This window comes from Hyperoodon ampullatus (genome assembly GCF_949752795.1).
Source record: "Hyperoodon ampullatus genome assembly, chromosome: 20".
NCBI classification, from domain to species: Eukaryota; Metazoa; Chordata; class Mammalia; order Artiodactyla; family Ziphiidae; genus Hyperoodon; species Hyperoodon ampullatus.
The window spans coordinates 24392840-24418261 of NC_136933.1; the positions used below are offsets into that span (position 1 = coordinate 24392840).

Below are 25422 nucleotides of genomic sequence, written 5' to 3' on the forward strand. Positions count from 1 at the left end.
GTTTGGGTGATAAGTTGTATAGTTCCATGCCCTTCCGATTTGTCTGACTGTTCAGACTCAGTTCCTGCTTCTCCTTACCTTGGACACTACCTTCCAAGGAATAGTGAATTTCTTTCAGTTCCTTTCTTTCCCAATAGTCTGCGGACTCTATGAAAACAGGAGCCTGTGTCTTTTACCATCCTTAGACTCCTGGCACCTAAAATATTGCTTGTATATAGACACTAGATCATTGAATAAATCAAGAGAAGAGTACCAGAAATAAGGTAGCTTCCTAAGGAATATATTGTAGTAGATGATAAATGAAGATCTTTTAGGAAATTAAAAGAAAAAGTTACTCAACAAGCCAGGGTTTGGTTTTAATACAGTCACTTCAACAACAAACTCTAGTTTCTGGATTGAATATTTTAAAGGCTATTTTGATCCTAATAAAGACACTTTCATTATCCCCCAATAGAAAATTCTATTGTGGCTTTAGCTCAGGCTCTCTGATTTGAAGACATCCATAGAAGCCACAAATGTTTCTTGGATTATCATGCAAGAAAGAAAGAAAACATTGTAGATCTGGGTCAATATTTGAACCAGGTTTTCAGAAATGCTAATGGATGTCATAAAAAAATATAGCTTCTTCCTCCAAAAAAAGAAAAAGGAAAGAAATATAGCTTCTATTATTCTATTAAGCTTTAAAAATGAATGCTGAAGGGCTTCCCTAGTGGCGCAGTGGTTGAGAGTCCGCCTGCCGATGCAGGGGACACGGGTTTGTGCCCCGGTCCGGGAAGATCCCACATGCCGCGGAGCGGCTGGGCCCGTGAGCCATGGCCGCTGAGCCTGCGCGTCCGGAGCCTGTGCTCCGCAACGGGAGAGACCACAACAGTGAGAGGCCCGCGTACTGCAAAAAAAAAAAAAAAAAGAATACTGAAAACCAATTTCCTTCTTAAAAACAAAAGTTATGTAGCTAGGATAATTAGTTGTAATAGATGTACAAAAATAATCAGTGGCCATAATGCAAACAAGACAGGTGTTGTTATCTCAGAAATGCATTTCACTACGAGCTCATCAATGCCTTGGCCCTCCACCGTCCAGTGCTGCTAAATGGCCTTTTTTGGAGTACGTGAGGGGGGTGAAGTGAGAGTTATGAATCCTTAGAAAGAGTCTCTTTGTTCATTTGGTTTTAATGCTTCCAAAAGACTCAGAAGAACCAGGTGTGACTATGACCAGAGACCTATCGCTTTCTCAGTCTCACTTAGTATACTTGAAATATACGCAACAATCAGTTATTGATAGAAATTCCACCTCAGAGTTACGCTCAGATAGGTAATGACCCAACATATTTGCACTTGATGTTGTATAAGGAGAGAATACGTACTTCTTCTAAACCCACCAGACCAAGGGCCATTGTTTTCCTTGAATTCCTAAAACATTTGTATCTAAATATGTACTGGGTTTTTCGAGGGAAGGCAAATGTCACCACAGAATCAAAAAATAGCACAAAGTATTGAATTTAATTATAGCTAGTTACTTGATATACAGGGTACAGTTCTATAGTCTTTTGGTCTCACCCTATATGCTGTACAAAAGAAACTAATCGTTAGTAATGAATAGGTCCGAAAACTTGAGCAAATCTCTACTACCTTTTTGAATATGACTATACTCCATGTAATTTTTCCAGTAACTAAAAACATTAAGTTACTTCTTTATGTCTTCAAAGATTGTGTGTATGAAACTGAAGACAGCAATTAAAATATATTCATCTGAGTACACTCTCGAGATGGTTACAGGAGTTATTTTTTCTGGCCTTGAGTTACATCACAGATCCAAACCATCACCAAATTTTGTATTTTACACTTTATGCAAAGCTTGTTTTTCTCTGGATAAGAACTATGGCTTTCTCAGACATCTTCATTTCCTCCTAATTCCTATCACCAAAAGTAGCGGCTGGGGTTCTTTTCAGGACCATTTCCAAAATGAAGCCAAGTTTTTAATTCCCTCTTGTCTCAGAAACTTTGAGAATAGAACCAAAGAGCCCCAGGGGGCTGGATGCTGGTGACAGGCTTCGTGGTCATCACGGTGTTAGTGGTCCACATCCACATTGACAGGACACACGAGTAAAGTCTGTGCTGAGCAAAATTACAAGTTTAATCTAGACCTCCTTCCCGATCGCCCATTAATAACTGAAATCTCTACTAAGTCTCTGAACACAAGGCTTTCCTCCCCATAGTATTCTCCACTTGAAATACAAATTTCTCAAGGATCTTAAGAGGGCAAAATACAAACTCCTTTAGGCACTGAAGGAACCTTATGTGAATGTGTTTTATTACTGTTGGTTTCCACCCCAAGAAGCTTCTCTTCTGCACATAAAAGCAGCAACTGGGGCTATGAGCGTTCAGTGGCCACCTCTGGGAAGAGGCAACACCAGACACAAAAGTGTCCCATGGTCAGAGTTGCTCTCCTTCCTAACCGAGGTAAAAGAAACAAATGCACTTAAGACAGATGTCCTGAACTGAAAACGAATCAATGGGAAAGAAGCTGCCACAGAGCTGGTCAGCAAGCAATGCAGAACAGAAGCACTGAAATAATGCACCGTGGCTCCTTAGGGCCTCTAGCCAACTGGGAGCACACCTGCAACTGCGTCTTCTCTGTGGAGGACCATGACCGCCACGCCGGCCCCATCACAGCCTCTGCCAGACCGTGGTCAACAGCGGGGAGGGGCACAGAGGCCAGTGAGATTCTAAGCGACGTGGAGGGAAGCCCGTGGCCTGCTGGGGGGGGGTCTGCTCACTTACCTGCAGAGAGGAGGGAGGGTCTCTCCAAAGGGAGCAGAGAGAACAGACTGATGGCAGCCCCTCCCCGTCGTGGGTAAGTCCCAGAAAGGGCCAAACAAGGCAGTAAATTAGGATGTGGCACCAGTGCACACGCACCCTCCTGCCGCTTGTCAAAAACGTCAGCTGGCGGGCTTCCCTGGTGGCGCAGTGGTTGAGAGTCCACCTGTCGAGGCAGGGGACACGGGTTCGTACCCCGGTCCGGGAAGATCCCACATGCCGCGGAGCGGCTGGGCCTGTGAGCCATGGCCGCTGAGCCTGCGTGTCCGGAGCCTGTGCTCCGCAACGGGAGAGGCCACAGCAGTGAGAGGCCCGCGTACCGCAAAAAATAATAATAATAATGTCAGCCGGCAACCGCATGACTATTAAGTCCTAGTTGCTGCTTCCAGATCAGTAACACATGTACTGGAAAAAGCACCACATCTATCCTGCAAAGCCAGTCTATTCTAGACCCACTATGTTACACTGGTCCCCATGGGTCAGCAGGATTCTAGTAACTGGCAGTGAAACCTTTCCTACCTCTAAGAAAAAGGGTAGAGTTCTAAGAAGTAAATGACCCCTTTTTAGAGACCCAAAGCTCCTTATTGCTATACGCAGACCATATATTTATTATTAATAACTAGTAACTATTACTGAGCACAAATTACATGCCAGGCGCTACTCTCAAGGTTTTACATGTATTAAGGCATTTAATCCTCAGAACAATTCAATGAGTAGGTGCTATTACGACCCCATGTTACACATGGGACACCGAAAGGCCAGGCTGCACAGCTGGCTACGTGCAGAGCCTGTATCCAAAGCCGGGCAGCCTTCTCCCAAACCTGGGCCCGGAGTCAGTACCTGATGTCGACTCTACATTCAGAAAAACTGAAAAGTCCAGTGTGCAAAGAATCGATAACTGGCCAGAAAAAAAAAAAGATCAAGGTCAAATGAATAATACTCCTCACGATGTACTGTTCTGATCCGCGTGCCACGCTGCCATTTTTGCACTAACACCACTCTTCCCCTTTCTGTTCACAGTACGCTGATATTTTACTCACTGCCCAGTTTCCATCTCCTAATTCTCTTACAGATCTGGTTAAAAACATCATTTGCTTTATTCTAACTGTAAGGTGGAGGATAACATACTAAAGGTTTTTACTAGGAAAACTTAGATCTGGATTTGAAACTTAGCTTGGACGCTTATCAGCTGTGAAATGTTCAACCCCAGATTCCTCATCAGTAAATTGATATAATAATAGTACCAACCTCATAGGATGGGTCGTCATATTAAATGAAAGAATATAATTGGCATCTAAGAGGCCCTCAATAAATGAAGGACATTATCATCATGAATTCTAAAGTATTCTTTAGGGAAAACAATATGTTTATTATTTATTTCTTCTGGGGTATTTACTTACTTATCATTTTGAATGTTTTACTTATTTTTAACTTTTATTATTTATTTTTATTTGGATATCATTTTTTTAATTTTATTTTTTAAAATTTATCTTGAATAATTAACCTTGAACATCTGTTTATGTCATATGTATGTATTATGTATTCTGATGTATTATTTATGAATTTTTAGAACTTCTGTGAGGGAGACATAAAAGGGAGGAGATATGGGGATATATGTTTATGTATAGCTGATTCACTTTGTTATACAGCAGAAACTAACACACCATCGTAAAGCAATTATACTCTAATAAAGATGTTAAAAAAAAGAGAAATAATTCTTTTTAAAAAGAAAGCAAAAGACCAAAGATGTCTTTAAGGATGCAGAATTATCCTCCCATAAGACAAAATTTCATTTTAATTTGAAATCTACAAATTTGGAATTTGGGGATTATGGAATAGAGTTAGGCTGAAGGTCACCTTTAGTTTGTACAAATAAGTGGCATAAATAAGGTTTCAAGGGACCATATAATCTCTGAAGAAGGGAAAAATAACCTGCTTTCAAATACTAAAGGAGCAATCTCTTATATGGCAATAATTGATATGCTAATTATAAATAATTTATCCATTCGTTAGGTAGCCTAAGGACATGAAAGTAATGACTCCATTTCATTAAACATTCTATAAAATTTAAGTCTTTCACTTATTTAGACAAGTTTTCCTCCTAATTATCCCAAATTAGTGCAATTCTAGTCCTAGTTATATTTATTACATTGTCTAGTGTGGAACATTACATACATGGCAAGTTCCATCTGACAAAGGCCTAATTAGATGATCAATTTTTCTTGACTAGAGCTAGAAAAGAACACCAACGGTTCTTAAGAAAAAATTCCTAGTGATACCATACTCAGATTTCAGTTATTCTTGAAACAACTTTAAAAGTGAGTTTTGGACAACTTAGCTTGAGAACAAGATTCAAATTTTTGCCTATTGTATTTCTGCCTAATTTGAGTTCACTTTTTGAGTATTTGGAATACCATCATCAGACAACGATCCAGAAGATAAAGCAGAATCCACGGATCACCTTCCTTTATCCAGAAGATAAAGCAGAATCCACGGAACACCATCAAGACCACACCTCCAAATGACACGTTGGCTCCAGCTTCACTCAAAGGGAGAAAAGGATCAACTTCCTTATCAGTCTTGATCCTTCTGCTTGGCAAAGTGCCAAGCCTAGAAAAATCCGAATATCTGCTTTTTCCGCTTCTGCACTCAGATTAAAGAACACTAGTCATGAAAAATACACTCAATCAAATTAAATCAACTTTAAAACTAAATGCCATCACAAATTCATGGTCTTCAGCCTCAGCTGGCCTCTTCAAGCTGCTCAGCAGTCCACCCAACACCTCCCTCTTCCAGCACCAACACAGCTATTATAACGCTTCACCATTTGCCCATCACTTCCTCCACCTCTCATAGCCAGTGGCCGACTTCCCGCTTCCAGAAGGAGGCAGACGCCATCAGCCTGAGATTCCTCAGCATTCTGACCCTGTTACCCTTACGAGCACACCTGTATCCACTCTCCTCCTCTCAACTTCTTCCTCTAGGTCCCTCAGCCCACCCTCTCCCCTGAGCCGGGATGATCTCTCTCTAGTGCCAATCCCAGGATCCCCCAAATCATTCTGTGACTCATTATCTTCAGAATGAAACTACAGCTCCTCAGTTTGAAATTTAAGATCCTTCTAGATCGTGGCCTCTATTCCCTTTTGCCGTCATCTCCTACCACCCCCAACGAGCCTCCAAGGGGAGAGGTGTGCCTGCGTGAAGCCTCCTCTCTTCAGCCTCTCTCCTCCCAGCTGCACTCCCCGCGTGGCTGACTCCCACCAGACCTTTAAGGGGACCCAGGGCTGAGTGCAGCTCTCCTGAAGTCCTTTCCTGGGTCCCACGTTTCCATTAGGCGCTCCTGCTTTGCGGTGCCCCAGCACCCCTTACTCAGCTCCACCACCTTGTGTTACAGCATCCTGCCACTGCTTCCCATGTGTCTCCAGGGAACTGTGGGCTTCACGAAGCCAAGCACTGATGGTCGTTCTCTAAAGCCAAGTCCACGTGTTCAGGCCCTCACACAAGCACTGGGTGCTGTTTGTTACACGTGAGAGGAAGTGCGTGAATAAGTCAGTGAATGAGCAGAAAGGCTCACTGTCCTGGGCGAGGGATGCAATATCAGTGGCTACCACACCTAACTGTCCATCAGAACTGCCTCGGGAGTTTTTGAAAAACACAGAGCTCTGGACCTCATCTCACACCTACAAATCTGAATACTGGAGGAATGAGGCCAAGACGTGTATCTGCTTAACAAGCTCCCTGGATGATTCTGCAGAAGGAACGAGCTCAACGCTGGTCCACAGGCGGTGTCTGGGAGCCTCGTCTACACAGACTGTTCCTGCTGTGGCTGCATCAGGTGAGGATATCTAGAAGGCAAGGACAGTAGCAACTCAGGGCCGACACTGCCAAATGCACCACAACTTCACGCTGTCCCCTCATTAGCTCCTGGTGGGAACTTGTGACTTTTCGCAAGCCCCACATTTGCTTTCTGCAGCTTTCCACCAAGGAGATGCCAGGCTCTCAACTAGGTTTTAAGTAACCCGAGGGGAAGGGCTCACATCTTTACATCTCACAGCAGGGTCTCCTGTCACATGCTACAAACAGGAAGAGCATTTTTCCTCCCACTGCCGTGGCCTCTCCCGTTGCGGAGCACAGGCTCCGGACGCGCAGGCTCAGCGGCCATGGCTCACGGGCCCAGCCGCTCCGCGGCATGTGGGATCTTCCCGGACCAGGGCACGAACCCGTGTCCCCTGCATCAGCAGGCGGACTCTCAACCACTGCGCCACCAGGGAAGCCCCCAGGAAGAGCATTTGAATTAGTGGTTAACTTCACCCATACTGAAGTCTGTCTCTCATTTGGGGGAAAAAATAAGAACACTGTATTCAAATAAAAAACATAAAAAACAGGAATGCTTTTGTTGTATTAGCTCAACCTTTACCTTCTACTGTGCTTATTAACCAGGGGATTGCGACCTTCCTATAAAGAAAGCCTCCAACACACATCCTGTTTCTCCTTGTGAGAGACAACTACACAGAGATCACTCCAATTTCCTTTCACCTTCCCAAAAAGAAAGATCGTCTGGAGCCCGGTGAAGCTATGAATATCTACACCTCCTAAACTCCATGACTAAGACTATCTCACATCCATTAGGATGGCCGGAAGGAAGGAAGAAAGGAAGGGAGGGAGAGAAAAGAAGAGAAGAGAAAAGAAAAAAAAAAGAAGAACAAGTGTTGGCAAGGATGTGGAGAAATCAGAACTCTTATGCACTGTTGGTGAGAATGTGAAATGATGCAACTGCTGTGGAAAACAGCGTGACGAGTCCTCAAAAAATTAAACATAAAATTATCACGTTATCCAGCAATTCCACTTCTGGGTATATATCCAAAGGAACTGAAAGCAGGAACTGACCAGATGTTTGTATACACCAATATCCATAGCAGCATTATTCACAATTCACAAAAAGGTGGAGGCAACTCAAGTGTCCATGAACTGATGGATAAACAAAATGTAGTCCACCAGTGCAATGAAATATTAGTCAGCTTTTCAAAGGAAGGAAATTCTGACACACGCTACAACGTGGATGAATCTTGAGGACATGATGCTAAGTGAAATAATCCAGTCACGAAAGGACAAATACAGTATGATTCTGCTTATGTGAGGTACCCAGCGTAGTCAAATTCACAGAGACAAAAAGTAGAATGGTGGTCGCTGGGGGCTGGGGGAGGAGGGAAGGAGGAGTTATTGTTCGATGGGCGCAGAGTTTCACTTCTGCAAGATGAAGAGCGTTCTGGAGATGCATGGTGGTGATGCTGGTTGCACAACAACATGAATGTACTTAATGCCACTGAACTACACACTTAAAAATGATTAAGATGGTAAATTTTGTGTTATGTGCACCTTACCACAGTGAAAAAACAAGATTAAAAAAATACATGACTAAGAATGAGCCTATAGAGTTAAATATCCTTGTACCTGAGGGGTCATCTCCCCCTAGCAGCAGAGCACAGTGAATTTGTGAAAGTTGTAGCTCAGATGAATGTAATTTCCATACATTTAATTTACTGCATAGTGTTAAAACCCTTTTCTTTAAGGAAGCGGTTTACTAATCAAATCTCTCCCAGACTGCCCTCTTGGCAACAAGAAGTTAAAACAATTGTTATGCAAATATTAAGAAATTCTAATCCTAGGAAATTGAATACAAGTAAATTTGACCTTTTTCGTTCTGTGAGTTTATTTTGGTGCCTTGCTTCTAAAGTTAAAAATACAGAGAAACCATAAATTACATTTTTTAATTTAAGAGCTGACAACTTTGTGTTATATTTGTTTGGTATTTTAAAGTCTGGTATATAGAGAATTTTAAGCGTTCACTAGTTAACTAGCCAGAAAAAGGGGGGGGGTTGGTTAAGAAGAGATATAATTTTTAACTATTACGTAGTGTCTAAAAGCAATGTTTGTTTTTTTGAAGATACACAGTATATCATAAAGCTTTGGGACTGTTCTTAAATATTCTAAAGAATGGGAGTTTGCTCCTGTATTTGTATTGCTTTAAATATTACATACTCCAAGGATTATGCAGGTGCTAAATTCTGCAAGTCCTCCTACTAGCAGAAGTACTAAATGGAGATTATGCATTCATATTATTCACATTCATTCCGTTGTCATGGGTTACTGACTCACCCTCCTTGACCACTGAAAAACTAGGAGAAACTGTAAAGGACTTTCTCAGTGACCCTCCTATGGGGAAATCACAAGGACAGTTTTTTTCTTTTTCCCCCAAATCGAAGATTTTATAAAACACATCTGATGTGTTCTAAACCAGTTAACTGACTCTTATCAAAGATATAGTTCATTTACTCAATTTTAACCATCGATACTTTTTTTAAGTCATATCCACCAAACTTCCTAGTTTATTATTGTCTTGACTACCTTGGACTTAATCCTATCTTATACCATTCAGACCCATATAACTCCCCCTTTTTTGACCCCTGATAGCATTATTTTACATTATTGAGCTGGGTACTGTCAGATTATTCCATTATTTGGACCCTGGCCTATTGCGATGCTCAGAATGCTCAGTGTAAACTCTCACAACAGATGGCAAAAGTTAGACGGCACGAAATCTCATGTTTCTTCAGTTTTTCCTAACAGAAAAAGTACAGAAGAGAATGAGTCAGCAGAAGAAAATGGTTTACAAATGAATGAAATTATGTTTTCGTGGGGGGACTTCTTTCCATTTGAAGTTTCAATGCCTTGTCCGGTGCCTTTTGTGCCTAGGAATTGTGCAAGCCCAACGATTTCATCTCCTCCAAGAATCACGGGTGTTCACTGCAGGACAGACAGTTCCCAATAACACCGGGCCAATGAAGACAGCGAGGAACTCACAGCGGATGGATGAGACACCCCCTCCAGCGTGAGAAGAGGAAGGTAAGAAACAGCAGCACAGAACTATTCCAGCAATAGCCTCCCACGCCCCACAACGCCCTGTCAGGTTTTAGGAGCCTCTACTGTTCTTTGGGCAAAGCAAGGTAACTCTCGGAATATCAGCTGCCAGAGTAGATTCTTTTCCGATAACATACACAAATATTTGAGGTGAGACTCGTTAGAATAGGCGGGGAACTCTGAAATCTTTCCTCTTGGTACAAGCCAGGCCTCCCAAGCGAGCTCCTTAGGGCAAGTAAGTGCAAGGTGAACCACTGGGGTAGTGAAGGAAAATATTTAATGTTTACATAAAAATAAGAAGTTAATTTTTTTTTTTTCTTTTTGCGGTACGCGGGCCTCTCACTGCTGTGGCCTCTCCCGTTGCGGAGCACAGGCTCCGGACACGCGGGCTCAGCGGCCATGGCTCACGGGCCCAGCCGCTCTGCGGCATGTGGGATCTTCCCGGACCGGGGCACGAACCCGTGTCCCCTACATCGGCAGGCGGACTCTCAACCACTGCGCCACCAGGGAAGCCCAAGAAGTTAATTTTACTAACAGGTGGCATATAGACTAAGAGTCGAGTACATACAAGATTTAAAAGTGTATGTGTGTGTGAGTGTGTTTGCATGTATAAAATCTCAGTGTTGTCGTCTGTGATGCTTCAGATATTCATTAGCGGCTGCCTCCCAGGGTTGTTCTGAGACTACATGAGGTCATTCTTACGCGCTGGCTGGTACCAAGTACATGCTCAGTAGACACTGGTTCCCTTCCTTATGGGGGAAGTGAATTGCGGGTAAAAAGGCTCCCTCTTCATGTCTACATTTCAGGAGCACACGGGAACTCTGTTATCTTGATAGGAAGCCTGTCCTCAGACCAACAGAGGAAGGCTGTGCTCATGGCCCAGGATCTTTGACCTCCGGCTTCCCACCGCCAGGCTCAACAGAAACCTTCCAGGGCCTGTCTACACAGCACTGTGTAAGGATTAACCACAGCTCTCCTAGGCCCTCAGCACAGCCCCAGCCCAGCGACGCTCTGCACGGCTTCCCTGGAGAGAAGGTGCTTTCCCACCTCCGGTGGCACGTGACAGTGCAAACCTCCACTTCTAGCCCTTCAGCTCAGGACGGTACACCATCACGTACTCTGCCTTTGGCATCCTGAACAAACGTTCTTTGAAATTCTCCACATGTTGAAACCACCCACACCAAGCAGGGTACAACATACGGGAAAGCAAGACCTGCCATCTCCCAAAACCATGCTTTTACCAGCAAAAGCCAAGGCTTTTGTCATACTGCGGCTCTAGAATTAGAGGATGCTTGGAAGTTCAATTAGTCGGCCGCAACCCTATAAGGCAAGCTACTTAATATATCAATACTTGAGGTTCTTCTTGAGCTATTTCCCCTGGACTTGCAGGCAGGGAGAACTGGGGAGGGGCAACGTGTTGAAGACGGGAAGCTTTGGATTCCCAAATCCCGGCTGGCCAGGGTCGGCGTGTCTGTCTCTACAGTGAGGTGAAGCGGAGGTGCTGGCAGCTTTGAAAGCTTCGGAGGAGGGAAAACCCTCTCTCCTCCCCCAGCTCAGGCTGTCATCCCAGAGCCAGTCCTGCTGCCAAACCATCTGCTAGAAGGAAAGCTGCTGAAATCTTAACACGTGAAAAGCGGATCTCAAAGTGTGGCACTCCCTTTCCTCATCCCAGGGGGACGTGCTGACCTGAGATTCCAGGGGACCGTCACTACTATTTAAAACTCACCAAGGGAGGAACATGCACTTGATTTGGAGGAGAGAAGGCACTAGGCTGCCCTTGAAAGATGTACCTTAGCCTCCCACCTTTCCCTCCTCACGTTGCGTCCCTGCGATACTCGTTTTATTGCAAACGCAAACGCATACAAACACACAGCTCAACCACACCTTGGAAGAGGCTTTTTCTCTTTACCTTATTTGGAACAATCCAAGTCAATATCTCTGATTAGACGGGGCACCATTTCCCTGATTTTAGGTGAAGCCAAGTTCTCTTAGATTTCTAACTCACAGGAATACTGAATATACAATGATTCTCCACCATGCTTCCTAAGATGGAAACTCCAGGACAAGTGAGCCCACTTAGGTAAATGAATCATTCCGTGGATTTCTTAGAAGACCACATACCCGAATCAATAGGTAATGGAATATTTGATTTGTGACTGAATGAGGACCAAAGTATAAGAATCAGATTGAACTCTGATTTTTTTAACTCTACCTGACCCTGGACAAGTCGCCTGTCATCTCCCTTCTTCTACAGCCTCAGGTGTAAAATATTTTGGAGTGGGTCACTCTCGTAGAGTTATGTCCCCAAAGAAATAATAATACAGTAGCAAAAATGTACTAGGTTCTCACTATGCGTCAGGCACTCTGCTAATTATTTTACATGCATTTGGTCATTTAATCCACATAGCAACTATAAATTAGATACTACTGTATCCTCATTTTATAAATGAGAAACAGAGGATATATTGCCAAGATTACACAGGCAGCAGGTGGGTGCCAGGACACCGATGTCCTGTCTGACTTCAAAGCCCTAAATCAAAAAGCTCTGCCACTACATAAAGGCACTTTACGAACCTAAGAAGCCACTATTACAAATGTGGAAAAGTCCACCTGACACTACAAGCATCTTCACTGTTCGGCTCTTCCGGGCGTGTTCAAGTCCTTGGCTAAGCGGACTTTTCAAAACTTTTTATTTTTTTTAAGATAATCAACAGCGGTCCGTGGCTTTCATTATAAATAACCACTTAGCAAGTGTGGGGGGAAAGACGGTCCAAATACACCTTTCAATTATTTTAAAACCAATCAAAATGAAAATTCAAATGAGTTCTTTAGGTTCACAGGAAGCCCCACTATAATTACAAGCTCCAGCATCTAATCTAAAGTGATGTTTTATCTTAGAAGTTTGGTGGATTCCAAAAAGCTATATTGTTTTTTCATGGAAGATCCATGCTGGAATTTTTAGAATCCCAAGATAGAAGCTTGTATATGTACAACCCAGTGGATATCTAAAACGCCCCAGCGTTTACTCCTTTGGCCCGGTGTGAATGGATCAAGATTCCTGACAGGGCACCAGGAGCCTGGAGGCCTCTTATCATCAGTCCCCATGGGACTAACTACGACTGTGAATGCGGTTAAAGAAGGAAGCGAAACAAAGAGGTCAGAGATTTCACTGAAACTATCAGAAATGTTAGCAAGACAGTGGGTCCCCATAGCTGTACATTTAAATTCCTACTGTATGCCTACTACATTCCTAGCACTTGCTGGAACAAAACCAAGTGAGACTAGAGACAAGTTCACAAACAGCTTCACAGTCTAGAGGGAAGATCCGACAAGAAGATGAGGACAGATATGTAAATGATGCCAGAGGCGGACAAGGGGGCTACGGGAGCACTGGGAAGGAGCAGCTCAATCAACAGTCCACCAGGCCAAAGAGGCTTCCTCGAGAGCTAAGACTGGAGCTGAGTTTTATTTTATTTTATTTTATTTTTGGCCACGCTGCACGGCTTGCGGGATCTTAGCTCCCCGACCAGGGATCGAACCCCGGCCCTCGGCAGTGAAAGCGCCGAGTCCTAACCACTGGACCACCAGGGAATTCCCTGGAACTGAGTTTTAAACACTAAGTAGCTAGATGCAAGGACGAGGGAAACTGGGTGTTATTGGAGAGATAGAAACAAGGACCCCGGAAGCTTTCACAAAATGAAGCCAACGTGGTTGCAAAGTAAAACTCAACTATATTTCTTTGTGTTGCTTATATGCAATTTATTCTTGACAGCATACTTTGAAGTGACAACTTTGAGATCCTGCTGAGAGTCTATTTGCTTCCTTTGGGGTTCTTCCATTCTTATGCACGGAAACAAATGCAGTGCTTTATGTATATTAATTCACATAATTCACCCCAAACCTCATAGATACATACAATTATTATTCCCATTTTGCAGGTAAGGAAACTGAGGCCCTGAATAAATAGGTAATTTATCCAAATTTACCCGCTCAGTACTGGAAAGGCTGGATTATGAAGCCATCTGGACTACATGTCTGCTCTAAATCACTCTGCTACATGGCCTTTCCAGAAAGGAATTTACTGAAAAGTATTGAGTAACTCAGGATTGCGGGGAGGCCTGGAGATCCAGGCTTGGAACTTGGCAGTCACGCCAAGCACAAACCCTGCAGCTGGCACCCACCTACATTGCCACACACGAGACACTGCCTGCAGAATGCCATCTTGCTGCCACACCACTGCCAGCCAGGGAACGTGCCCCAGAGCCCCCCTACCCTGTCCCACAAGCACCAGATGCAGAGTCTGGAAAGGCGTGTGTAACTGGTGAAACCATGACCGTGAGCCAGGCGGGCCAGGACAGCAATTCCACGGCCAAGTTCGGCGTCCACATAGAGAAATGAGGTTCTGACTCCCCCCAAGGTCCATAAGGTGAGTGTATTGGTTTCCTAAGATGCTGAAACAAAGTACCACAAACTGGGTGGCTTAAAACAAGAGAAATTTATTCTCTTACAGCTCTGGAGGCCAAGAGTCAGAAGCAGGATTGTTTCCATCTGGAGGTTCTGGGGGAGAATCCCTTCCATGCCTTTCCACTGGCTTCTGGCAGTTGCCAACAATCCCTGTACTGCCTTGGCTTGTAGACCCGGCAGTCAAATCTCTACCCCCATCCTCACATGGACGTCTCCCCTGTGTCTGCGTCTCTTTTCTTCTTCTCATAAGGGCATCAGTCACATTGGATTCAGGACCCACCTGACTCTAGTACGACCACATATTAATTCCATCTACAAAGTCCCTATTGCCAAGTAAGGTCATATTCAGGGTTACCAGGGGGTTTTGGGGGGACACGTTCAACCCACAACAGTGGGGAAATAGACAGGGGAAGGGGGTTCAGATGCTGGACAGCCAAAAAAAATGACAAATATCCACAGAACCTCAATTGCTGCGGCAGCCTTCATTTCATCTAATAACGAAATAAATGACTTCAAAGCAAAAGTTGGATGTGCCGAAAGCAATAAATTGGTCTGTGAGCTCTCTTAGGAGAATCAACTAGACAGGAACTTGAAGTAGGGGTGAGGTGAGGGTGTTAATTACAAAGCTAGAAGGTTCCTCCCTCTGAAACTGTGGCCATCAGAAGGAGACGGCCAGGCTTAAGCCCTGCTACCTCTAATGCCCACAGGCACCTGCCAGATATTTCTCTTTTATCTTCAAAAAGAGAAAACTTGGCCTGGAGGGGACATCATGGATTTAAGTAGGAAGATAAATGGAGATTTTAACTGTGTATATGCGTTACCTAAGCCATAAATTTTCAACTAGATGGGTATATGACAGATGTTTGAAATATACGTTATTTACATAGCTGGTCTAGTCTTTTGTGCTGCTGCTTGCATAGCTCTGAACTCTTTTCAAACCAGAACTAGAGATACCAAAAGCACATCCCTTTTATCAACACTACAATAGCTTCTGAACAAATGCAAACACTAATCAAAAACATCCAAGCATTAAAAAGCTCTTTACTTTTAGGAAAAGACAGCAGATGATCTCCAAGCAATCCTAACCTTGAGTCTCCAGGTTTTCAGAAACCTAAGTAGGACTCAATGTTAATGGACTCCAACTCGCCCTCCATCTGCTGGAAATAAAAATAAGCAAGTCACCTGTTCCCCTCTAAGAAGCGGAACATAAAGTACAAAAGCTAAACGATTCCCGTGTTCTCACTAACACTGCTAAGTGGTTGACCCCCAAACTATACCTGGAGCCTCTACCCGTCACGTGAGTGCCTACCTCTCTGCTTGGACAACCGAACCATTACGTCCAACATGGAACTCATCACCTGCTCCATTTCCCCCAGATTTTCCCCAAAAATCTCTGATTCACCTTTGATTTTCTCTCCCCTCTTCAATCCAGTCACTTAAAGGAACAGCCAGGCCCTTGGTCCTCATAGATGCTCCCTTTGCCCTTCATGCCCATCCCTCCTTCCTTGGATACGGGTTTTCACTATGAGGCATGAGTACCACTCAGGTATGTGAGGGCATTTCAGGTGGTACCTGGTTGAATCATTTTTTACTGAAATAGTAATATATGAACTGTAATGGGGGTTAGAAAAATAATTGTCAAATGAAACCCATAATTTCATATAAAATTAAAAAATTTTCTTTTTCATCCATTTAAATATACAAGTGGGTAGAGTTAAAGAAAAATATTAAGTAAATAATAGCACAGATAGTATATGGACATGGTTTACAAATTCTTAAGGGTGGTGTGCTAATGCCTAGCAGTGTTGTGAAACACTGCTCTGGGGTGGTCCCTCATCACCTTACTGCTTGATCACCTCTGTTCCCTCAACCACCTCCCAGCTGGTCCCCTAGCCTCCCAACTCCCATCTCTTCCATCTATCCTGTAAGCCACGGCCAGACACCTCTTCCTAAGATGCTTCTTTCATTATTTCTCTCCCAAACTCACAAATCTGATTCCTACCCCCATAAACTCCACCTACATTTCAAGAGCCCACCTGATCTAGCTACACATTATTTCTAGTTACATCCCAAATTTACAGTATGGCAAATTTCACACTGACGTTTTCCTTGCCAGCTGAATGCCTTGGTTCATACTGCTTCTACAACCTTCCTCCAGTCCTCCTCCTTCTCTGCTCTTCCAATCCTACCCAGTCCTTCGAGAAGCAAGTAACTCCTCCCTCCAGGCAGGCTTTTTTATTGACATCTCTCCTCTGAACTCCTATTCCACTCACACCAACCCTATCAACCAACCCCACTTAACTCTTGATTATATTCCAGTATTTCCTGCTTTCTAATGGTCGACTCATTGAGAGCTGGTCCTACCAACCACAATAGGAAGTCCTTGAAGAGGAGAATCTTCTGCTACAAAAGGATGATTCACATGAGGAGTTCAAGACATTTCTTCAACCAAGTTTTTTAAGAGAAGCCATGTTTTATTCATTTATCCAATAAATATTTCCTGAGTCCCTGATATGTGTCAAGCTCTGTGGTTGCTGGCAAAATAGAGATGTGAATAAAACACATACTGTAACTGAGGAACTCACTGGCTAGTAAACCTGAGGTACAACACAATGTCACCATGTTGTTGTAACACAAGTACAAAACAACTGTCATACGAGTGATTCGCTCTAGAAAGAGAAGGGGTGTATGAGTTTGTTCTGGAAGGCTAAACAGGATGAGCCTTATATATTAGCTAAATATCAGACCTTTAAAGACGGGGAGCACACTCTCAGAGGTGTCACATAAATCACAAAAGGCACACAATGGCAACAAGATATTGCAGAAGGTAAAGAGTTTCCAGAGCCTGGAGTGTAGGGTGGTGGGGGAGGAATGGAAGGAGCGGTGGGAAAAGCAGGGGAGGTCACGCCATGAAGAGCCTTGGTCTCAGACTTCATCCATAGGCAGAGAAACGTTGAAAAGAGTTGGAAAGTAACATGACCAGTTTTGCTTTAGGAGGGATTAAAAAAATAAAAAACAAAACCCCTCTGGGGACGCGTAGAGCAAGAATTGGACATGGTCAGTTTGGAAGACACTGTAATAGAACAGAAGGATTTCAACAACAGAGATGAAAAGGGAGGGGTAGATTTTAGAAATATTTAGGTGGTAGAAATCAATGGGATTTTCTGGCCAACTGGTTGTGCATTCCGATGTCAAATAAAAATAGTCTGGGGATTAACTACTTAAGGAAAAGTGTACTATCTACTTAAAAAAAATTACCCATGCCGTTCCTCTCCCATGTTACTGTGGTGAAGGTTAAGTTAGCATTGAGTATAGTCTATAGTCTTACGAACGACAAGAACCTCTACTCTAAACCTGATAGACTAGGCATCGCGCAGTTTCTATGACTGATCTACAAAGCCTGTCCTAGTTGCAAAAGTCGGCATCTGATCCCACTGGCAAGGATCCAACCAGCCTCTGCTCCTTGGTTATATCTGCACTCAGCATAAGCAATCTTGTACCAAAGAACATACAATTGTCTGAACTGCCCTAACTCTCTGGGGCTATAGAGAATTGAAGCCACAATTGCTCTGGAGGTGTAAAAATGCTAAGGTTTTTATACAATATACTCATATTCCTTTTTTCAAATAAAAACGTTCACAAGAGTGTAAAAGGTGTTGAAATATCAAGAGAGGTGACCTTTTCTAAGCACATTCACGTTCTCCTGGGAAATAAAGAATAAAGTCATTCACCACCAAGTGTAATATTCCTCACTTCCACAGGCCTGATGAAAGGAGTCAACACAGGTAGTTTCAAATTAAAGCACAGTTGGAGCAGCGAGGCTGGAAATGTATCTCTGCAAGGAGGCAACAGGATGCTGTTTATGAAAACTTGCACGTGATCAGAACCTGCCAGGGCTTCATCCCTGTCCCCTCACCCCCATTAGTTTGGTCACCAGGACAAGCCCTAATGCAGCCACTTAATGTAACATCTGGGGATGACAGGGAATAAGACTCTATTGCAAAATGAGCGCTATTCCCACACACTCCACATACGAAGCACATGACTCCAATAAGCAGAAAGGGCAAAGGTTATTTCTAACGATTTCTGTGTTAAGTGCTGAGAAATACTGGGCTTGCCCATTACAGAGGCGCTGCGGAGCCCAATTCTGTAATGGAAATGCGGGCCAGGAGGGCCCATTCCAGACGGGAAGAGGTCATGTTACCCGCCAGGGACACAGCTGGTTTGGGGCAGGCCCAGATTAGAACCTCAGGTGCCCATCCTCCACTCCCAGAAAACTCTCAAAATAACAGAACGTAAGGAACTGGGCCCCACAATCCACTGTGCCCCAGAATTAGTTTCTATAAAATGAAAACTAATAACTCATCAAGGTGGTGTCCTGGCCATTCCTCCCCGCTGATTTATATTAGTTAGATCGGCAGACAAAACTGGTTTATATTTTCTTAAGATGTCAGTTTGAGGCTTGTGTTTTCTTCCTTTTCAAATCCTTTAAAACTGTCTGCCTTATTGTTCCTTAAAATGACAAACATCCATCTAAAAGTACCATGACTTTGGGGGTGCTTCGTTCACAGGGGACGCCTTTTATGCACATGCTCCGTAGGACCTTTATAGTGGAAAAAAAATCACTTTCCAGTCTTGATCAATGAAATGTCCCCAAACTTGGTGGCATGCCATGTGAAATATAAAGAAGTGGCCACCCCCAGGGCTTGGGGAGAGGAAAGTGAAGTAGCATCATTTGTATAAAGAGGTCACAGTTCACAAGGTCCTGACAGAGAAGGTTCTAACACCTTCATTAACAAAGGTTTGGTGCCTTGAAAATCATTTCATGAAGGTAGGTGAGCATATTTTCATATATAAAGCCCTAAGGATTATACAGCTATTTGCCTCTTTATGGGGAGTTTTCTTTTCTCTCTAGTTAATTAATATCATAATTTCTAGTTTTAGAAACTGTGGAAGAATAATCACACGTGCATTTGGCCTAACCCCTTTTCTTATTCAGCTCATGGATGCACATTTTATTATTCATCTTGATTTGAACAAAAGGCAAGATTTTCCCCCCTTCTGCTCAGAAACTACCTTTGGGAAATTAATATTCAAGATGAACAATGAACTCATCTCATGGCCTGTGAACTTGCTGGTTGCCAGGAGGCCTGTGAATTCTTAGGATTATTTTCGACTTGGTAGCATGAATCAGGGGCTTAAATAGTCATATGAGGCATGGTCTTCAAAATTTAAAGTTTCAGAATTCTCTAACTGTCCATTTGTAGGGTCTCCTTAAGTTTGATATGTGTCTATTCTAACCTCTTGAGCTTAAGTGTAGTTTATCCCAAAGCTACGTGAAAAAGCCAAGGCTAAATGTCAAGCCTGTTGCTATAAATCACATTTCAAACTGGTAGTTACTTATTAGTGAAAAAAGACTGTTTGAAAAGGTTCTGTCTCATTAGAAAGCGATTATGGAATGCCTATAATTTTGGCTTAAATAAACAGAGTTAAACTTGAAAGACCTACTGTGCGACAGTAGGCCAGATCAAAAGGACAGCTATTCAAATTTCCAAGGACCTCTCCTTTCCTAAAGTTAAAAAAGAAAGTGATTTTCACCATATTTTTAAGGAATATTTGTTGGAGGGGATTTCTAAAAACAGTCTCCACTGAAGTTATTTCAAGTCATTTAGTATTTCTCTGAAGAAGCTTATCTTGTCCTTTGAACCCAACAAAAAAACCTATTTTACTGAGAATAAGTATGATAAATACTAGTAGCTATTATGGCAAAACGACTGGACAAACAGAAAGAAGAAGTATGAAAAGCTTCATGTGTTTCTAAGCTGCTTCATTTTCTATTTCATTTTATGTGACAAAGGCTCTGTTTGTATCCAGAGTCACTAACTTGATATAAGTGGGCTTTCTTACATTTGTTAAGGGGAAGACAACTTCTCCCAAATGATGTCAAAGTGTCTCAATATACCATCTATACTATCAACACTGGTATTTGGAAAGGAACCATATTTGAAAAGGAAATTGACAAGCTATTCTCAATCTCCCCCAAAAAGATGTGTATGAGAAAGATTCCACCTACTCTCCCAGTGTTCATTGTAGGTGTTTGTCTTAATATTTACTTTATCCTTCCATGAGCCCCAATCCTTTTTATTATACATATTGGCTAATAATTAAAATAAAGAATAAATAACAGCTTCCATCCTTGGACAAAACCATATTATACCCAACCCTGCAGCCCCATGAGAATCTAGCAAGGTACTTTGCTTGAGGTGGGGGGAGACTCCATAAAATGTTGAATGAATAACACAGCTCTTCTTCCCCCACCTTCTGGTTTTCTTTTCTCAGTAGTAACCTAACAGGAAACCTGCACAGACAACCACCAACCAGAAAGAGCTGATCCTTCACTATCCCCATAGGACCAGCTTACTATTTACAAGTCAAGAAATAAGAGAATCAAAGAAAATGAAAAGCTTCTCTCTCAAGCCCTCAAAAATGCCTTGAAAAACTGGCAATAGCCGAGAAGTTCTTTAGCAAAGAATAAAAATGTGATCATAATGATGCTATGACAAGATAGGTGAAAACAGGCTCCATGGGAACGTGCCTGAAACCATTACAGAGTCTTGCAGGTTTGTTGAAGACATTATGGCCACCTGCCCTCCTACAGCCTCACTCTTGGTATCAGTACTGATTCCTGAAGAGGGGCAAAAAAGAGGCGAAACTATTCAATGTGGAATGAAGACATTCAAACCCCAAGGATATGAAACCTGAGATTATCTGAACACTCAGTGTAGACATGGGTTTATGGACATACATGTTTTGAGGTTACACTTGGATTTAGGTGTATTTCAAAATTTATTGCCACCAGCCTGAAGAATAAAGCGACCACAGCAGTGACTGACTTCAGTTACTGAAGTATAAACTGTAGTTGTCACTTCCTTTACAAATCTGGCTTTTCATGACAGGGAAAATCAAGGGAGCCTTATTGCCAAAGCAGTACATCCTTATGTCGCCAGATTTTGCAGTAAAAAAGACGGTTATTTTATTTAGGTTTTATACTCACGGAAATGCACTCACAAGACATTTTTAAAGCATGAGATACCAGCCCCAGTTTTTTTTTTTTTTTTTGAAACTTGCTGTTTTAGGAGAAAGATAGTAGAGCTAGACTTTGAGTACCAACTGCAAGCTTAAAGCAATCTTCCCAGGATTTAGAGTGATTTGGTATAGATGTGTTTTCAAATATAACCTCGGTGCTCCCATGACATTTTGTTTAGAAGAAAATGAATTCATTCAGAATGAAAAACAAACAAACCAAAATTGGTGTCTTACACATCATTACATACAAGTGGTCAACAGTAAGGAAGGAGAAAACAGCGAGAAGAGTTTCAGGATTTTCCTCCTTCAGCGTTTCAAGTATTTTATCCCTGGGTTTCCAAGTCACACAGCAAAGCCATCCGCTGTATTTCCAAAGGGAACTAACTGGCGCCTTCAGAAATGCTTCTATGCGTTTTACGATGAAATCCTTCATTCCCATTTACCGTTTCGCTTGTCCTTCCTGTCTGACATGCAAATACATGACACAGCCTCCATTCTTCCCATACAACCTGATTCAAAGCAACATATGTTAAATCCACACAAAATCATGTGAGCATTCAATCCGCATACACACCATTACCCCACCGAACGCATTCAATGAGCTGCAACACAGTTCCCTGCGTGCAAGCAGACCAGCCTGAGACCTCTTCCCTGACTCAAACCATCCAGAACTGTGCATGGAACCTGTTCCCTTTTTAAAAAGAAAGGCTGTTTAAATACCCACTAGGATAAGAATTGGCCACAATGCGGGGGCGAGCAAGCCCGATACTGCGGGCAACGGCGGACGCAGGCTCTTCCACGAGCTCAAGGATGCTGGGCGCCCGAGCTGGCGGTCATTTATCTGTGCAGCCAAAACGCCCGGCACGTCCCCCTCCCAGATTTCACCTAACTAATAGCTCTCCAACCCCATATTGAGAGGGCCTGCTGTGGATCTTGCGGAGGTACAAAATGGTGGATGTGAGCTAATTTTTTTCCTGCTTTCCCCATAACTTATCGCATCCATCACCGCCCGTCCTCCCGGGGAAGCACTCCGGCCGCGGCGCCCGGAGCACGCCCCGCGGCCCCGGCCTGGGGGCCGGAACGCGGTTACCAACCTGATGTCATGTAGCCCCGCGAAGCCTGGGGCGCGAAGGCCGCGGGGAAGCGCTTGTGCAGGCGGTAGTCCTTCTCGCTGCGGGACCTCATGCGGTCCGAGGCCCGGTCCGAGAAATCCGAGCTAGGCCAGGCTCGCCGCAAGGTTGTGCTCCGGGTCTTCTTCATGGTGGGGAGGGCGACCCGCTGCCCCGATCCTCGGGGCCTCAGCGCCGGGGCGCAGCGCGCGGCTTCATCCGTCTACGGCGGGCACGACCCGGGCGGACTCTGCGCGCATTTTCCCAGCCCCTCCTCGTCAGCGTCTACACCGCCAGCGGCGGGTCCGGCCCTCCCCACGCCCCCACACCCCCCCACGGCGAAGGCTCCGATTTTACACACGTCCCACAATGCATTACACTTCATTTGCAATCCGCCCGGCTTATAGCTTCCAGATTCCTGGGGGGAAAGGCACGTTAGGAGGCTCCCCGGCCAGGAGGAGGCGGGGAGGGGGCGGGCGGGGTGAGGGCGCCGAGACTTGCAGCGTGAAAGCAATGGGAGCGCAGACAATGGCCCGATTCAGCGCAGGAGTGCTTAGCCAACTGTGAGCCACGGCACAAAAGACCCAAACAAATGAGGAAGCCCAGGCCTCCGGGGGTGACCCGGGATCGGGCGCCCGGGAAGCCGGAGGGGCGGCGGCAGATCCTCTCCGCACCGGGCGGCTCAGAGCGAGGCGTGGGGATGACAGTGTCCAAGTCGTGTCCCCCTGGGCCTATCAGCCGCGCGGCCCGCAGTCCCGGGCGCGGGCTGGCTCTGCCTCCCCTGCAGTCCTCGGGAGGCAGTCTTCATTACAGAGGCTCTGATGGGGGGCGCGTGTGCACAGGATCCGAGCAGGCTCTGCAGTCAGCAGCTGCGGCGGCGGGCTCCTGCCGAATCCAGGAAGAGTCCTCGCGACTGCAGCGCCTCGTCGATCTTCCTCCTTCCAAGGCTCAGGGTGGTGTGCGTGCGTGTGTGCGTGTGCGCGCGCGCGCGCCGACACGCATGTGCCCCCCTACACAGGCATGCTCCTACTTACTGGCCGCGGCGGCGACGGGAGCCATGGCTGCCAAGGATGCGGAGCCTGCCGATCGCCACCCGCACGGCGGCACCGCTGCTCAGTCGCGAGCGCGCAGAATGGCTATTGAAGGACAGGAAGCCGGGAAGCCGCTCAGCCTCCTGCTAATCACCGAACTGTCTTAAGTTAGAGCACGGATCCTGTCAGGCTTCTCATTTTCATGTAAAACACCCTGCGGCGGCTCTGGGACTTGGCTGGTGCCCCAGCCAGGAGTCAGCGCTCGGATATTTACATATTTTTAGGATGGCGCCTCCCGCTTGCAGAAAGGGAGAGAAACCGATCGGTGGGAACAGGGCAGTCTGCGGTGCCCTGCCTTGCCCACCTGCGCCAATCCCGGAGGCAGCTAGGTCCGGGGGAGGGGGCGCCACCCGGAGCTCCGCCGACAGCCGCAAACGCCCGGGCACCTGGTCCACACCGCCTGGAGGACGCAGCGAGGGCGGCTCCGGCTCTTCCTCGCTGTCCCTCGAGCCCCCGGTGTCAGTCACTACCAGCCCGCTAACCTGCATTCAGGTCCAACAGCCCCACTACCCGGCCCGGCTCTGCACGGCTGTTTCTGGTCCAACAACCAATCGCTAAAGGACAACAATGCGCGCGGCGCGGGAGGGGAGGAGGGGGCGATGCGCCGCCCCGGCCGAGGCGCCGGGCCCGGGATGCCGGGCCGGGACGCGGAGGTCACTGCGAGTTAAAGGCGCGCGGCCACATTGCGGAGAACCCCGACCGCGCTGCGCTGCGGCCGTTTTTTCAGCTTGGCTTCTCGTTTGGGTTTCCAATAACGCTTAGGTGTTGTAAACAACAAAAATAAACCCGATTCTTCTTACGTCTTTGCGCTTTTTTCCATTTGTGACGATGCAACGTTCAAAATCATGTTTTGTGCTGTCGTACATATTCGCAGGTGCCAAGGTACAGAGACAGGGATATGAAATCTTTAGGAACCTATGATCTTTTCAGGCTGATACCGCAAAAAACAACCCCCCCCCCAAAAAAAACCACACTGGGTTCTAAATGGTTAAGATTCAGGAGTTTTAGCACAATTTGGTGCTTTTCCAAGGCTTTAATTCTTTGCGGGAGGGGGGCAAGGTTCTCGAAGAACGACACAGAGGGGGGCGAGGTTTCGGCAACAAACATTATAGAACCTAGAACTTCCATTCAATATCTAAGGGCTGCCTTCTGTAACCTGGGGCCAGTGTAACTGATCTATCTCCCGGGAAACCGGGGGTAAACAAACAAAAATCACTAAGCAACTTGTATTTACACTAATCAAAATTTATTACTAACTGTAAACCAGTTAGCTAATATTCAGTGATATTTTTTTAAAGTTAGAAAAGGACAGTCTCCCAAAAGGCACATTTTGCTAAAATGTCTTCTTTACTGTAAGAGGACTGCTAAGAACAGAAAGCCTGCAGCTTTAGAAGCTAAAGAAGACTAAATGTGTAAAGAACCATAAAGGTAATAAAAAATAATTGTATTAATGAATGCATGAGATATTGACATTTAGATATCTCAATCCAATTCAACAATTACCCTACATCCCATGAGCCATAAGTGGTTATATGAATGATTATAATGGTTACGACTGAAGGCTAATGGTGATTGCTGTGACAACTGTGATACTTATTCATTTAGCAAATGATTTTTGACTGTCTATTATATGCTGTGATGGATGCTGGGCAAACAGAACAACACACATGGCCCCACGTAACTTATGGTCTAGGTAGTAAGCAAATAAATGCACGGATTGTGTTAAGGTCTACAAAGAAGAATCACCTCTATGAAAAAATGACAGTTAATCTGAGACCTACAGTATGTGGAATCATCCAAGCAAAGAGTGGGGAGAGTGATGTTTCAGAAACTGGGAACAGTGCATGCAAAGGCCCTGAGGTGGGAAAGAATCTTGGCTTCTGTTGGAAGAAGTGAAAGAAGGCCAGCATGGCTGGAATTGGAGCATAAGAGGAAGGC

The 25422-nt window shown here is 44.7% G+C and overlaps 1 protein-coding gene across 2 annotated transcripts in view; it reads right to left on the reverse strand.

The window, feature by feature from the left end:
* STOX2 (storkhead box 2) overlaps positions 1-25422 on the reverse strand; it is a gene marked incomplete at both ends in the record, with an annotated part of 196403 nt that overhangs the window by 76421 nt on the left and 94560 nt on the right. The window contains one exon of one of the 2 annotated variants that reach the window (XM_079726596.1): positions 22379-22612. The exons of the other annotated variant lie outside the window; for it this stretch is intronic. Within the exon in view, the coding sequence (XP_079582722.1) occupies positions 22379-22544 (166 nt within the window). Of the gene's footprint in view, positions 1-22378; positions 22613-25422 lie in introns of those variants that run through there. 2 annotated transcript variants of the gene reach the window in all.